This window comes from Talpa occidentalis, unplaced genomic scaffold, assembly GCF_014898055.3.
Source record: "Talpa occidentalis isolate TD23 unplaced genomic scaffold, MPIMG_talOcc4v2.1 talOcc4.11, whole genome shotgun sequence".
Classification (NCBI taxonomy): Eukaryota; Metazoa; Chordata; class Mammalia; order Eulipotyphla; family Talpidae; genus Talpa; species Talpa occidentalis.
Genome location: NW_023601104.1, coordinates 81,185,256 through 81,201,330, shown reverse-complemented (window position 1 = coordinate 81,201,330; position 16,075 = coordinate 81,185,256). Strand labels below are relative to the sequence as shown.

Here is a 16,075-nt window from a genome sequence, read left to right as displayed (position 1 = left end):
CTCTGGTGAATCCTCTCACACACCCCCACCGCACCTCTGCCCTGTACCCCAGTTCTTTTATACATAAATAAATAAATCTTTTTTTAAAAAAGAGAGACGATGATAATGATCTGGGCTAGGGTGAAGTGGTGGAGGTGAGGAGAGATCGTTAGGATTTAAATACATTTTGAAGACAGTGGTAGGAATCTGACCAAGTAGGAGTGAAGTAAGAAAAAAATAATCAAGGCTAAAGTGGTATCATATTGAATGGTGATGTCATTTCCTGAGACAGGAAAACTTAGGGGAGGATGTGTTTGGTTTTGTAGCCATTAAGTTAAGGTGCTTAGGAGAAATCCAAGTGAGACACCAAGGAGTCAGTCTGATATATTAATACTTTTCTGGAGCTCAAGGGAGAGAAAGCAACGTGGGGGGTAGTAGCATACAGACAGTAACAACCATGAAACTGGATAAAAGTCTGCTATTAACTTATTGCTTTTCAACACCAAACCCACCCTTCTTTTTCCTACTCTCTGATGCTGGATCGGGACTCTATAGACATTTTTCCTTTGCCAGCGGACGATTTTTCCTAGTAGAGCATGCTGAGGGAGTTAAGGGGGTTGTGTAAGGTCAAAGCAGGAGGAAGGAACTTTTTTTTCTTTCTAGTGTGCTGGAGCTGGTGGATCAGTGAGGGGACAGGGATAGGTGGGGACACGGAGGGCGTATTTTCTCAGCCACCACAGCAGAGGGTTTCCTAGATGAGCCTTCTGGCAAGTTTCTTTTCCCCTGGCAGGTTGTGTGTTCCTGTGGCACCTGCTCCCTCTCCAGAGATGTGAATCTCAGCCTGGGGGAAGACAGGAAGGTTCATCTTTCCTTTCAGTTCATTCCTTGTTCATAGTTCACTAGACCTCTAGTGATAGGTGCTTTCTGCAGTTATTTCTATACTCGTAGAGTCCACTTTTACCCCTTTTAGTAATTAATGATCTTCTATTAACGAATACTTCTTCACAGTGCTGAATCTTAACCCCTTGCGCCACCAGGGAGGCCCACTAATACTTCAAGTTAAATTTTCAATTGGTGTTCAAGTTACTGGGAGGTGGTTTCTGTCTTCTGACTCATACAGAATTGGGACTGAAATTGTCACTGGAGAGGATCTTTGGAATTGACTTAGTCATGCAGGGTTATGGGCTTGTTTACAGTGCTGAGCCCCTGCCAACAGGAAACAGGACGCTAACACTGGCTAACAAATAGTAATCTCCTGCAGATGTATGTGATCAAGTATCCACTTAGTAAGATAAAGTAACCACCAAGAGGCTGCTGTACTTGACCACTTCAAGAATTCTGTTGTGCAAGGGATTCCACTGAGTGCATGGAACATTTTTACAGAAAGAAGTCACAAGTTCAGTTTTTAAACTCTCAACACAAGTCCAAATATGAGTAGAGAGAGCGTCCAGTGAAAGACTAAACAAACCTCTGGCAGGGTTGATATTGTTGAAAATTAAATACAACATTTAACTGTGTAGATTGCAAATTTATAACAGCAACTGAATGGGATCATTTGCTTGGACTCAGATAAAACTGAAATGTGTTTTAAACTGCTGTGTTCTCTGAGTCTCACTGGCCTTTGCAAATAGTTTGTTCTCCTGTGCCTGAGAAAACTTTCTGGAGCAGATGACTTGCAAGGGAATGCTGAACCTTCTGAAAAACCACCACAAGCACTCTTCTGCTGTCACCAGACTCATAATTTCAATCAAATCCCAGCAAGATCTAGGGCAGAAGGTGGTAAACTTTTTCTTAAAGGATGAAATAGTAAATACTTTCAGCTTTGCAGGCCTTTTGGTTTCTCTCACAACTACTCAACTCAGCTATTATAGTTCAAAAGCAGATACATAAATAAGCGGGCATGATTGTGATTCTTTATCTACAAAATCAGGAGGTGGGGTGAATTAGATGCATGGGTGCACCCTGATGGAGAGGAAGGAATCCAAAAGTTTAGGGAGGTAAAAGTGTTGAGATAGGTTTTTCATATGTAACCTGAATACCCATCCACCAAACATACCTCCGAAGTCTAGAAAACAATTTCTTCACAAAAGCATTGAGAAATTCATAAATCTAAGTGCAACACCCATATCTTTGAAATGATCTGTGACTGTTTTCCTATGGAGTCAGGAGTAAGAGATGTCACTATTAATATGGGCTCCAGGATTCAACAGGGACAATCTTGGCAGAGCAGAGGTCAAGAAGCAGCACTCAAGAGTCTTTTTCCAAAATGGGCAGCAGACATGTACTGAAAATATTAATGTTTTGGCCTGTGGGGATTTTTATTTGTGGTTAATAATGGTGTCTCGGGGGGCGGGAGGGGAAGGATTGGGGTCAGAATGGGGCGTTTGCAATTGTATGGGGGAATATAAAAATAAAATTTATTATAAAAAAAAAAGTTTAACAACGCATGCTCTTGTTAGAAACATATCACGTAATACTTAATGCCATATGAAAAAACTGATAACAATATGAAAAAATAATTAAAACACCTGATAAAAATTCAGCTATGAAAGTCTCTGAAAGTCTCAAAATGGCATTGGAAAGACTGTACAGTCACATAAAAAGAATGAAACTAGATCACTATCTCACATCACACACACAAAATAATTCAAAATGATTAAAGACATGGATATAAGACTTGAAGTTATAAAATACTTTGAAGAATATGCAGGCAAAACACTTTGTGACATTGACTTCACAGATGTCTTTGGGAACTTTACTACAATGGCAATGGAAACAAAAACAAAAGTAAACAAATGGTACTACATTTAACTAGAAAGTTTCTGCATAGCAAAAGAAACTCACTAAAGTGAAGACAGCCTACTGCATTGGAGAAAATATTTGTGGACCATACATCCCAAAAGGGGGGTTAATATCCATGATCTACAAAGAACGCATATAACTCAACAAAAAGAAAACCAATAAACCAATCAGAAATTGGAAGAAGTTACTGCCTATTCTGAACACAAGGGTAAATGGACATCACTAGTGACTCCAACTTGAGGAACTGCCTAGAAGTGCATGAAAGGAGCCCAGCTGCAGGGTCTGGCAAGGGGTTGAGAGCACATCACAAAATTTTCTGCTTCAAAAAAATTAACTCTAACAGATATATCAAAATTGCATAGTCACGTGTGCCCAGGATGAAGGTGGATATTATAATACTAGAATCCAATAAAAAAAAACAAAAAACTGAAAAAAAAAAAGTAATGGTGTCTCTAAGAATGAAACAAGTAAGCAGATACTAGATTAATATTTGATCTACATAACAAAGAAACTCCAGGTCCGATGGCCAAAAACTTGACCTAAATCACTAAAATGGAAAGTCACAGATTTTTAAACAGTCTTCAAACCTAAGCCAATTCATAAACAGGTTTTCCCCATTATCCCACAGTAAGATATTCTCACTTGATATGATTTGATAGGCTATTGTGGGGGTCTGGGAACACTATTACATAGAAAAATATTTCAGAATTCCCAGACCTCAAAATTACGTGGAAAAACATTTCGTCATTCCCAGACCTCATAAAACAACCTAACAAACCATACATAGCAAATAGGGAACAGTCTACTTTTAGATAGCAGGGGAAATGTGTACAGATGGCTCCCAACTCAAGATGGCTTGACATAGGATTGTTCAACTTTATCATGGTGCTTGAGTGGAATGCATTTAGCAGAAACTGTACTTCAAATTTTGAATTGTTTTTCATTTTCAGTACAGTATTCAATGAATTACATGAGATACAATACTTTGTTATAAAATAGACCTTGTGGTGGATGACCATGCCAAACTGTAGGCTAATGTAAACGTTCTACGCATGTAGAACGGTAGGTTAGGCTAAGTATGATGCTCATTAAATGCATTTTTCACTTTAAGATTTTTTCAATTTACAATGGGCTTGTTGGAACATAATCCCACATTAAGGCAAAGGAGATCTTTACTCACAGACCATGACTGAAGGGAAGGTCAGGTCAGACTGAGAATGGACCTTGTATCATACCACAAGTATGTAATGTAAATCTTCCAGAATCCATGGTCATTTACTAGGATGACTGAAACATCCAAACTTGCAGGGCTTATTACACATGGGCTCTGAATTGACACTAATTCCTGAAAACACAAAATGTTGCTATAGCTTACTAGCAAAAGGGGAATCTTGAGGTGATTGTGTGATAGATGGAGTCTCAGTTCAAGTGTAAATTGCTGTGGCCCCTCCCAGATTCCTGAATTGGAACAGATATACTTGGCATCTGGTAGAATCTTTTATACTGGCTCTATGATACATGAGGTAAGGGTCATTCTGACAGAAAGAACTAAGTGAAAAACCCTTGAAATTTCCTCTCTACCAAGACAGCATACCAGAAGCAAAACCACAAGTCTGAGAACTGTAAAGATTAATGACACCACCAAAGACTCAAAATATGCTGGGGTGAGGATATGTATCACATCACCATTTAAACTTCACTATCTGGTCTGTAATGAAATAATATGGATTTTAGATAATTTCAATGCCTAATAAATTTAACCAGATGGTGACTACAATTGAAGCTAGTTTTCCAGATGCATTCAATCTTTATTGGAAATAATTAACACCTCCCCTAGCATTCTGCATGCAGCTATTGCCCTGATTAAAGCTTTTTTCTCCATACCAATTTGTAAGGAGTACCAGAAGCAGTTTGCTTTTACCTGGCAGGTATCTGTGTACACCTTGCCTCAGGGCTATTTCACTCTCCTGTTCTCTGCCATAATATAGTCCACAGAGATCCTGATCATCTTGACATTCCACAAGACATCTCAATGGTCCACTAAATTGATGACATTATGCTGAATGAATCTGGGGAGCAGGAAGCAACAAGTACTTTAGATGCCTTAGTAAGACACAAGTGGATCAAAAGAGTGGTAGATAGCCCCACAAAAATGCAGGGACTTGCCACCTCAGTGAAGATTATGGTGATACAGGAATCAGGAATATGTCAAGGTATTTCCTCCAAGACAAAAGACAAGTTGCTGCACCGCCCATCACTGACTGGTAACAGAAGGACCAAAAATGCTTCATAGGCCTTTTTGGAAGCAACATATATCACATTTGAGTGAGCTATTTCTACTCATCTATCAAGTCACTTATAAGGCTTCCAGTTTCTGGTAAGAAGAAGAAGAGAAAGCAAGCTCATCTTCCACTGGGCCTCCTGACTCAGCAGATCCAATGGTACTCCGAGGGTCTGTGACAAAGAGGGAGGCTGTACAAGTCTCTAGAAAGCTACTAAAGGTGAATCATACCGCAGATTTCATGGATTGGGGAGAAAAATTCATGCTCTCCTTCAGAGATAACTATTATTTTCTGTTGAGAAGCAGCTTATGGCTCACTACTAGTCCTTGTTAGAGAGTAAATTAGGTGTCTAACTATGGAATATCAAGTGACCATGGGTACTAAGCTAATAATGAACTGGGAGTTACATGACCAAGCTAGCAGAAGACTGGGTTTAACAGCAATCTATCATCAAGCACAAACAACAAATAAAAGAATAGGCCTGGATAGATCTGGAAGTTACAAGTAATAGGCATGAACAGGTGACTCAGAATCCTTCAAGAATAAATCCTGCTGCCATACCTTTTCTTTCAATCTATACCTATGGCCTCATGGGCACCCTTTATGATGAATTGACTGAAAAATAAGAAAATTAAGTGACATTTACAGATGTTTCCATATAATATGTCAGTATTCACCTGAGACCAATACAGCCTTGACAACAGTGAAGGCAAAACCTCCCAGTGGGCAGCCACTCAAGCAGCACACATCATTTTCCATTTGTACAGTGAGATGCCCAGATGGGCAGGTTTACAGTGATTCATTAGCTATTGTTGATAATATGGATGAAGATTTAGGGACTAGAAGAAACAGGATTGGAAGACTGGAGACTAGAAAATACAAGAACTAGATGTGTGGGTGAAACTCAGAAAGGACCAGGCTGTGAAGATTTTGTGTCCTAGGTTCCAGGATGCTCACAAAAGGGTATTGAATGCAGTGGGGGCCCTCCTTACTCAGAGATGGATAAAGCTGTATGTCTCTGTGCACATCAGGCAGCCTCCTTTCTTAGCCACTGGCAGCTGCTCAGTGGGACCATTGTGGCAAGGATGGAGTCTATGCTTGGGCTCAAAATATGGACTGACTACCAAGGCTGATCTTGCCACCACAACTGTTGATTGTCTAATGTGCCAAGAGTGGACACCAACTGATCCTCTGTTAGGGAACCATTCCCCAGAGAGCCCTCTCAAGTCATTGGAGGCATGCTGTTTACATTGGACCTCTTCCTTTTTGGTCGGGGAGAAGATTCCTTTCCACTGGAACAGATACGAATTCTGGATTTGTCTTCGCTGCCCCAAAGTCTTCGCTAGCATCACCATTGGTGGATACATAGGATACCTTATCTACCATCACAAAATTCCATTCTTCTCATCCAGGAATTTATTTCACAACAAAATATGGGAAAGCATTAGGCTGAGGCCCATGGAATTAAGGGGTTTTATCACACACTCTCTCACTCAGAGATAGCTGCTAAGAGAGAAGCAGACTGGTTTGCTGAAGACTAATTTATGGCACCATTTGGGAAACACCATCCTAAAAGACAGACTGGGAGTCTATCTTATAGGATGTGGTATATGCTTTGAATCACAGACCACCATGTGGTGCTGTCTACCTCACAGCCAGCATGTATGGATTTAGAAATGAAGAGGAGGAAGTGGGAGTGGCTCTCTCACTATTATGTCTAACAATCAATGTGCAAATTTTATTATGCATTCTGGTAATGGTGAGATTTGTTGATTTAGTCTTAGATCCTATAGGAAGGGAGAATGTTTTCCAAGGGCACATAACGATGTTTCTATTGTACTGCAATATGAAACTGTCACCTGGCCATGTGGACCATGTCCTTATACCAATGAACCAGCAGGCAAAGAAGAGGGTTATTCCTCATGTGGCTGAGTGATCAATTCTGATTAAAAAGGGGAAATTGAGTTACTGCTGCATGAAGGGATAGGAGATTCACATTAATGCTCTTAGTCCTTCCAGGACCAGCAGTAAAGCTTAGTGGAAAACAATAGCAACTAGAGAAAAGAGAAAGAGATGTTGATATTTGAGATCATTCAGTAACTTTGGATCATCCCATGAGTGAAAAAAAAAAAAAAATATATATATATAGTGTGTGTGTACTGTTTACCTATTCTTTCAACTTAATGTTTAGGGTAAAAATCTTCAGGAAGATGATGACTGAATCTGAGAGTAATTTATATAGTCAGCAACACTATATAAGAACTTTTCTGCTTCTATCAAGGGTAAGTGCAGTTCTTTGGGTAGAAACTTTCCAGCTAGAATATTAACATAAAGGTTAGTTCTGTAGTTGTACTGAAGTTCTAACTGTATAAAAAATGCATATGGGTGCTAATTAGACAAAGGGGCAGAACGTACCAGTTAATTATTTATTTATTAGCTTTTAATTCTAAACCTACCATTCTTTGGGCCTTATTGAGGTCTTTTCTCTTTTGTCACCTGATGCTAAATTTTGGCAATTAAAAGTGCTTACTCTGTAAGTCCAAAGCAGGAAAAGATTCTATCCTTCTTCTACTATATGATTTTGCCTGTAGAGTCAGGATACTGGCAAAGGTGGGCCTGGCAGCATTCTCCACAGTGGCGGCCCCCATGGAGATCTCTAGAGAGATTCTCTACTGCCACCATAATAGCCATAATGATTCAGCTGCGATCTGCAACCTCCAGCAAGATGCTCTGCCAAGACAGCAGCAATCCTCAGAGTTTACAGCCTTTGCTCTCAGTTAAGTTTGTCTCTAAGCATGGGGCCTCCCTGGTGGTGCAAGGGGTTAAGTCTCAGCACTACGAAGTTATCTGCAGCCGCTGCTCCCGTCAGCAGTGTCTTTCAGTCAGTCCACCAGTTCTCCTCCCCACTCTGTCTCTGGTGAATCCTCTCACCATTCCCCACACATTTGGCCTACAATACACCACAGCTCTTGTATGCATAAAAAAAATCTTTAAGGCCTCCCCAGTGGTGCAGCGGTTGAGCACTGGGCTGCAAAGCTGCCTGCTGCCTCTGCAGCACCGGTTCGATCCTTGGCCGCCGGCGAGGGTCCCACATGGTGCGACAGACCTCTCCTGCCACACCTGCTGCTCCCCTCAGCAGTGTATTTTGTCAGTCTGCCTGTTCTGCTCCCTGCTCTGGTGAATTCTCTCACCCTCCCACACTTCTGACTGTACCCAGTGCTTGTATAAATAAATAAATCTTAAAAAAAAAAATCTTTAAAAAAAAAAGTTTGTCTTTAAGCAGTGACCTGCCATTCAGCTCTGGCAAGCTTTTCCCTCACACAGTGACTACTCTCTTGGCTCCACTGAGGCATGATTCCTAGGGCAAGCTTCCTCACCATCGACAGACAGCGTTCTGATGGTACTCACACCCTTTCACCCTTTCCAAACAGTTCTGAGTGAAGTTAGGCTTCACTCTCCCTCAGCCACTCAGGCAAGTAGCTCTGTTCAATAGCCTTTTAAGGAGGTGACCAACTTTTACCCTGTTGAACAGAAGGAGACACATGTATATTTAGTGAGGATGTAAACTGGTACATCTATTTGGAGAACAGAATGCAGGTTCTTCAAAAAATTAAAGTAGAAATTCCATATGATCCAATTATTCCACTTCTGGGTATTTACCTGAATATAAAAATACTAATTAAAGAGATATACACACCCCCATATTCAGTGTAGCATTTACAGTAGTTAAGTGCTGGAAATAACCTAACTGACCTTCAACAGATAAATGGATAAAGACAATGTGTACACACATACACATGCACACAATGAAATACACTCACTTATTAAAAAAAGGATAAAATCTTGCCACTTGTAACAACATATATGGATCTAGAGAGTATTATGATTAGTGACATTAAATCAAAAATAAACTTTTATACTTACAGACTAAGACCAAATTAGTAGTTACCATAAAGGAAGGGGGAAGTGGGAAGAGTAAATCAAGTAAAAGAGATTCACTGTCTGATGAAGAACAGAATTGAGCTTTTATAGAAATTGACTTACAATGATGCATACCTGAAACTTATAAATTGTTATATTATGTTAATACAAATTAAAAATAAAATTTTTAACAAGTTTCCTGTTTAAATGATTAATGTCTTTATTTTGACTAGACTATGACTGATATAACCACCCAAGAGTGACTGTATGCATGACAAAAGGAAGGCCAGAAAGAGAACTCTGGAGGATTTCTACAAGTAGAAGGTATGAAGGAGGAGCAGAGCCAGCAAAGGGAATAAGACAAAGAAGCCAGTAAAGTAGGGCAGAGGTGGGGAATAGGGGGAGCATGCACGAATTACAGAGTCAAGTAGAGGAAGTATTTCAGGAAAGAAATGATCAATTTCACCAAAAACTACTGTGAGGCAAGCAAGCTGATGACCAAAAGCTGACAGAGAAATTGGTGGCAGGTTCAATGGACCAACAGATATGAAAACCCAACTGGCGTAATCTGTGAAGTTAACTGCTGTGGAAACATAGAGAAGCAGGTGTCTGCTATTTGGAAGAGTTCCACTACAAAGGAGGGCAGAGAAACAGCAGTGGTAAGACCAATCCTCACAGCTGTACATTTTACTTAGTACTTATTCAGCCTGTTGGGTGCAGGCAATAGAGCAGGTGGGAAAGTTGAATTTAAGCAAATATTAACCAAACAAGAATCCTTCTAAGTGCATAGCCAAGATCACTAAAAAACATCAACAACTAGGAAAACTCCCTGGGGATCAAAATAAAAAGAGGCCAGAAAACTAGAAAAATAAAATAAAACCACACTTGCTCTCAGGGCAGAGGAGACTAGTCTTGTATCTGGGACTCAGGGATAGACTAGAATTCTTGAAGGATATACATTCATTGTATCCAAATAATCTGATTTGCAAATTCTATGTTAATTTTATGTTCCAAAATACCTATAGTGTAGATGTAAAACCATTATTTCCAAATTTTAAAATAATACATGAATCAGTTAAAATCATTAATTTTAACTGAATACAGGTTATATAAAGTATTCTTTATTTTTTACTTCTCTAAAGTTTTATGGGTTACAGTCAAAGCTTTGACTGTACAATAATGCTTACTCTAAAGACTTCCTGTAGAAATGGAATATGAACACTACTGGTTTCCCAGGGCTTCCATAACAAATTACCATAAACTAGGTCATTTAAAATGGCAGGAAATCTATTCAGAGGTTACAAGTCTAAAATCATGGAGTTGATAGGGCCTGGTAGGTTAAACAGTGGATGTAAAAGAATTAAGAACTGGAATAAAGATCTTAAGAAAACTTCCAGAATGCTGGAAGGGTGAAGTGAGCCAAGCCCAGGTATGACAGTATAGATTTAAATATTCAGACTTGATTATAATTAAAAGCTAAAGACAGGGATATAAGTTTTTAATGGGAACATTCTAACATATCACTATACAAAAAAGGTGAAAGGACAGTCTTGTATTTAGAAAATAATTACAGATAATAAGAATACAGACATTAATTCAAGTGTCACATTTACACTCTTGTTATACTAGTTATAACTCACTATCATAGGACAGTGTACATTAACTACAGTGCCTTATTTTCAAAAAAGTTAAATCTCAGGATCATAATATTTATGTCACGTTCATTTGTTGGAGGAAATAGTATTGGCTTACTGAATGTTTGAAGTAACTGTTTTAAAATATTTAAACCATTGTGACTATACTAACATTGCTGTAACTAAGCCAGCATATACATATCGCTATCAAATTAGGAAAATCCACCTGCTTTCCTTGAACCAAAAAAAGAAATAAAAAGTGATTATAGAGGATCTTTAAAATCAAAATTACATAAAAATTAAGATTCTCTACAATCTAAAATAAAAATCTAGTCCTAGAAGGAGCCAGGAACACTGGCAGACTTCCCAGGACTAATTCAAGATGTGCATCTGCAGATTTAGGAAGCACAATAAATACTAAACAGTAAGCAAAACTAAATTATATGCATGTACAACGTTATTAAACTACAGAGCAAAGTAAAAGACAACAAAGAAAACCAAAGGTATAACAACTCCCAGTCAAAAAATTCAGAAGCAGTTAAATTAGCATTCAAGAATGAGAGGAAAAAATTAAAACCTGTAGCATACCAACGCAGGGAACTGGTAATCATTCACCCCAAGTGGCAATACATGACCATCAAGAATTTTAAAATAATAAAAATCAATAAAAATCACTTTGCTTTTTAAGAACTGCATTATCAGTGATAAAATACTCCTGTTTTTGGTCTGCTATTGGTTTAGACAAAGGAAGCTGAGGGAATTCCAGTTAATCCTCATGAAGGAAATTCATAAGACTATACTTTAGGAAGAAAGAAACTCTAAGACTGTACTTTATTTTTTTTTTTTTTTTTTTTTATAATAAATAAAAAGATTTATTTATTCATGCATACAAGAACTAGGGTACAGGCCAGATGCACGGGAGGTGATCAGATTCACCAGAGACAGAGTGGGGAACAGAACAGGCAGACTGCTGAGGGGAGCAGCGGGTGAGATGGGAGAGGTCTGTCGCGCCATGTGGGATTCTCGCCCGCCGGCTGGGATCGAACCTGCACTGCAGAGGCTGCGGACAGCCTCACAGTGCTGTGCTCAACCGTAAGACTGTACTTTAGAAAGAACAAGATTTTAGAAAGTCTGACATACAAGTAGAAAAGGTGAAAAAAATGTGTAAGTATAAATAAATATAAGCAAACCGTTGCTGCACAGACAATAATAATGTCCAATTGAGGGGGGATTAAAAGAAAACCTAGAGAATGAAAGTGATAAGTAACAGTAACTTAAAAAAGGGGGGAAGGACAGTGAGTAGAGTTTGCAATTTTTAGGTGTGTGCATGCTAAATATTTGACAGTCACCCTAGAAAAGAAAATAAACTCTAACTTTTTAAAAAATAGACTTGGTAACAATAACTGAAGGATGGAATCCTTTATCTCTAAATTACCTACAGCATTTTAAATCAATATTGCCTCAAAAAAAAAAAAAAAACAACAACAACAACAGCAAAATACAGTGAGGCACGTTAACAACTCAGCAGGGAAAATCTTACCAGGATGAAAACAGTACTATCATTTGAAGAAAATGGATTTGAATATCACCAAATAAATAAAGTCCTTAACAACATTTACAGGGGGTTTCCCTGGTGGCACCAAGGGGTTAAGCACAGCACTATGAAGCAATCCGCAGCCTCTGCAGCGTGAGTTTGATTCCCTACAGTCACAATTTGCAACTTTTCCAACCAGTGCTCCTCTTAAATTATACCCTATCTATAAAATAACAGGCCCTACCACTTTACTAAAAGTGTGAAGCCATGCAGATATCCTCACCTACCCTACGTTAGTAGTAAAAGCTTTGCTCCAACAACTGACGCCATGTCTCTCTATACCGATAGGCTAGCCTCATTTGCTTTCTACAATTGTGTTCAGTTCTGTTTCATCCTAAAACATCCTCTCCCCTGCTCTGCTACCCCTCTTAAGTTAAGGCCTTCTCCTCTAGTTTCTGATTCTGAATTACATATACTCCATAATCTTTTATGAAGGCTGGACAACTTGACTTCTGTTTTTTACCCTATGTTTTTTTATCCTTTATTCCAAAATGACATTGAAAACTGGCTCAGGATAGGCATAATCACAGGAAGTCCCATAAAGCAAAGACTGGTGATAATAATTTTCTTCCTATAGTATCATGAGCAAGTGGATATAGAGTAAATATTGAGTCTTTTTTACATTTGTACCATTACTTTTCTTATATTTGTGAGGATTAAAAATTGGGAATACTTAACTGATGTTTAAATATGAAAACCTCTTACCCTTTTTCAGTTTCCGGACAGCCAACATACAATGACTGGGAGAGAGATCCCATATTCTTAAGGTTTTATCGTCACTTACAGTAGCACAGATGGGCAGATAAGGATGTGTAGCCAAACCCCAAACCTCTCCTTCCATGTGTCCCTATAAGAAAAACATAGCTAATATCAACTTAATCTAAAATACATGTATTTAGAGGAAAAATAAAGCCAAATTTGATAATTAATGACATAATAATTAGTGGGTAATAAAACTTTCTCTTTATATTTGGAACATACATTGAAATACCATTGTAACAGTTTTAGCTCCATAATTACAAGATAATCAAGTTATTTTTAAAATTAGTTTAAAATCCTGAAACATTCACTGGGTAGACAGAATAGGAATTGGCTGCCCTGGAATGTCAATAATGTTAATAATTGCCATGCAGGTGGATCTTCCTGCAAGAACTCCAAGTATCTGCTCACCAGTGAAATTAGTGAAAATTATTTAAAAATATTAAGTCTCTGGAAATAATTCCAAAGAGACACAATAAAGAAATAAAACATATTAAAATTCATTAAGAATAGTATTTGTCATTTTTAGGCTGAGACTCCTTACCTCCCTTCTCTTAACTATTGTCAAACTAAAACTTCAGGAGGAAATTTAAATGGCGCAGCATGCTCAAAGAATTCAGGGTGCACAGATTTAGGTGGAAAACCTAGAATGTGCCTCAAGGAGAGATAAAGTTGGGTTTTTTTTATGGAGGAAATGAGGAAGATACATGGTTAAAAAAAATAGTTGATTAGTGGTAACAAACTTAAACTATTCTTAGCTATACATAACTGCTTACTGATTTGCTAGAAAGGATAAAAAGGGAATCAATTTTATCCTCTGGCTAAAAGTTCATAATCGGGTCTCATAAGGCAGGTGACTTCTCAGATTGTCTGCTTGATGGTTTCTTTAAACAGACTGCTATAACCAAGAACACAGGGCTTGCTCACTCTCCCTGCTCAGCTCCTCCTGCTCAGAGGGCTAGCAGCCCAGAAGGGACAAGTGTCAGCATTTCTCACTCTGCTCAGTCACTTGATATCTCATGTGGCTAAATCTCGGTGAGTGCCACTAGCAGTTGGGACATCTCTTCTTCTGCTCACTTTATTCAGATGGAAGCTCTACCTTGGGTACAGTGCCACAAAGAATACTGGGACTTCAGTGTCAACCCAAAAAGACCTGAGGTTATAGCATTCAAAAAGGAACATCTCCAGGGCCTCCCCTGGTGGTGCAAGCGGTTGAGCGCTGTGCTGTGAAGCTGTCTGCAGTGCCGGTTTGATCCCCGCCGGCCAGGGAGGGTCTCCCAAATGGCAGGGCAGACCTCTCCTGTCTCACCCGCTGCTCCCCTCAGCAGTGTATTTCGTCAGTCTGCTTGTTCTGCTCCCCTCTCTGTCTCTGGTGAATCCTCTCATCCTCCCGCACATCTGTCCTGTACCCCGTTTCTTGTACACAATAAATAAATCTTTAGAAAAAAAAACAAAAAAGGAACATCTCCAAAGCCTTGTATCTGAGATTTTGCCTGGAGGAAGAAGCAATCCACAGAACAGGTAGTTCCTGAACTGATTTCACTTATTGCAGAGCATGGAAAACTCAAGGCTGAAGTGCTCAAGAACAGTGGAAGCTGCGATGAAATGTAACTGAGAGGCTATTGGTAGACTCACTGGACATACAGGCTAACCAGTAGGCCAGCTAATTTGTCCAAAAGAAATCACAGAGATAGCTGGGAGGAGAATGCATAGGGTCAGAACAATCTCAAACAGTAACCTAGGGAAACATTCTTTTGAAGAAGCCTGAATTTGATTGGTTTAGTTGTACAGCAGTTTATATTCCAGGAAAATACTGAAAACAATACAGCAATTAGTAATTAATGAAGTTTAATGGCTGTGTGTGGTCAGGAAAAGCAATAATAAAGAGGTGAGAACACTTTGTAATATTTTATGAAGCCAATCACAAAAACATATCAAGAAAATTAGAGCTATTACATATATGTACATATATATCATATATATGTACATATTATAAATATATACATATGTATAATATGTACATATATGTACATATGTATGAATGCTGTATGTACATATGTATGAATGCTAACATCCTCAACACAAGACTAGTACACTAATTCTAACAGCATATAAGAAGAATTAAGGAGAATGATGTTACTAAGATGGCCCTATAGGTCATTCCAAGTTTCTCTCTCCCTCATAAAGGGAACAATTTACAACTATTCAGGAATGGGATACCACTGAGAGAATCCTACAGCATGGGGTAAGATTGAAGCACCCCCTGCACTTCAGTCTGAAAACCAATACAGACTGCAACAGAAGGGATGCCAAGAAGAGTGAAGCAAACCATGTGTAGGAAGGTGTCTGGGAAGGGACGCAAATAGGCAATGGTCTGGCCAATGCAGAGATGGTGGGGTTGCCAGCCTATCCACAGGCCCTGGGGAGGGGAGAGTAGAGATGTTGTAGAGGCCCATGCTCTGGATCCAGGGGAAGCCCAAAGTGGAGGAGCTGAGGTGATCCACATGGGTCAGCACCTCAGCAAAAAGGACGAAAAGAGAAAGTGCTCTAGAATACACCTCCCCCATCCCCAGCCCTTGGGATCTGTACTGATGACATGAAGTTTTCCAGTAGTTAATGTTGCTGCATTTCAGACCTGGAACCACAGAGAGAAAATAATTACAGCAGAGCCACTCATGTGACCCAGGACTTTTCCAACACAACCATGACAGCTGTTGGCTCCCTCCACCCCCTTGTCCTCCTTACTGACACAGGAGTAGCTCATCCACTAGTCCCCTGTTGCCTCTTTACAGCAGCACAATAGGTCACAACAACGAAATATCAAAAACAGAATGAGGGGAAAACCATAAATATATGGAGATTAAACTATATGCTACTCAACAACTTCTGGTTCAATGTGGAAATCAAAAAATACCTGGAAACAAGTGAAAGTGAAGACAAGATTTATCAGAACTATTGGATGCAGGAAATAGAAAAAGAGGAAAAAGAAAGCCAAGTGAGTAGAAGGAAGAAATAAAAGGCAATTCAAAAGATCTATGAAACTAAGAGCTGACTTTTTGAAAATTTAACAAAATAGGCAAATCTTTAACCAGGTTCACATAAAA

General features: G+C 39.0%; 1 protein-coding gene across 5 annotated transcripts in view; it reads right to left on the bottom strand.

The window, feature by feature from the left end:
* EML5 (EMAP like 5) overlaps positions 1 to 16,075 on the bottom strand; it is a 126,885-nt gene that overhangs the window by 41,498 nt on the left and 69,312 nt on the right. For all 5 annotated transcript variants that reach the window (XM_054691758.1, XM_037503740.2, XM_037503741.2 and 2 more), the window contains exon 21: positions 12,918 to 13,059. In XM_054691758.1, the coding sequence (XP_054547733.1) occupies positions 12,918 to 13,059 (142 nt within the window). The remainder of the gene's footprint in view (positions 1 to 12,917; positions 13,060 to 16,075) is intronic.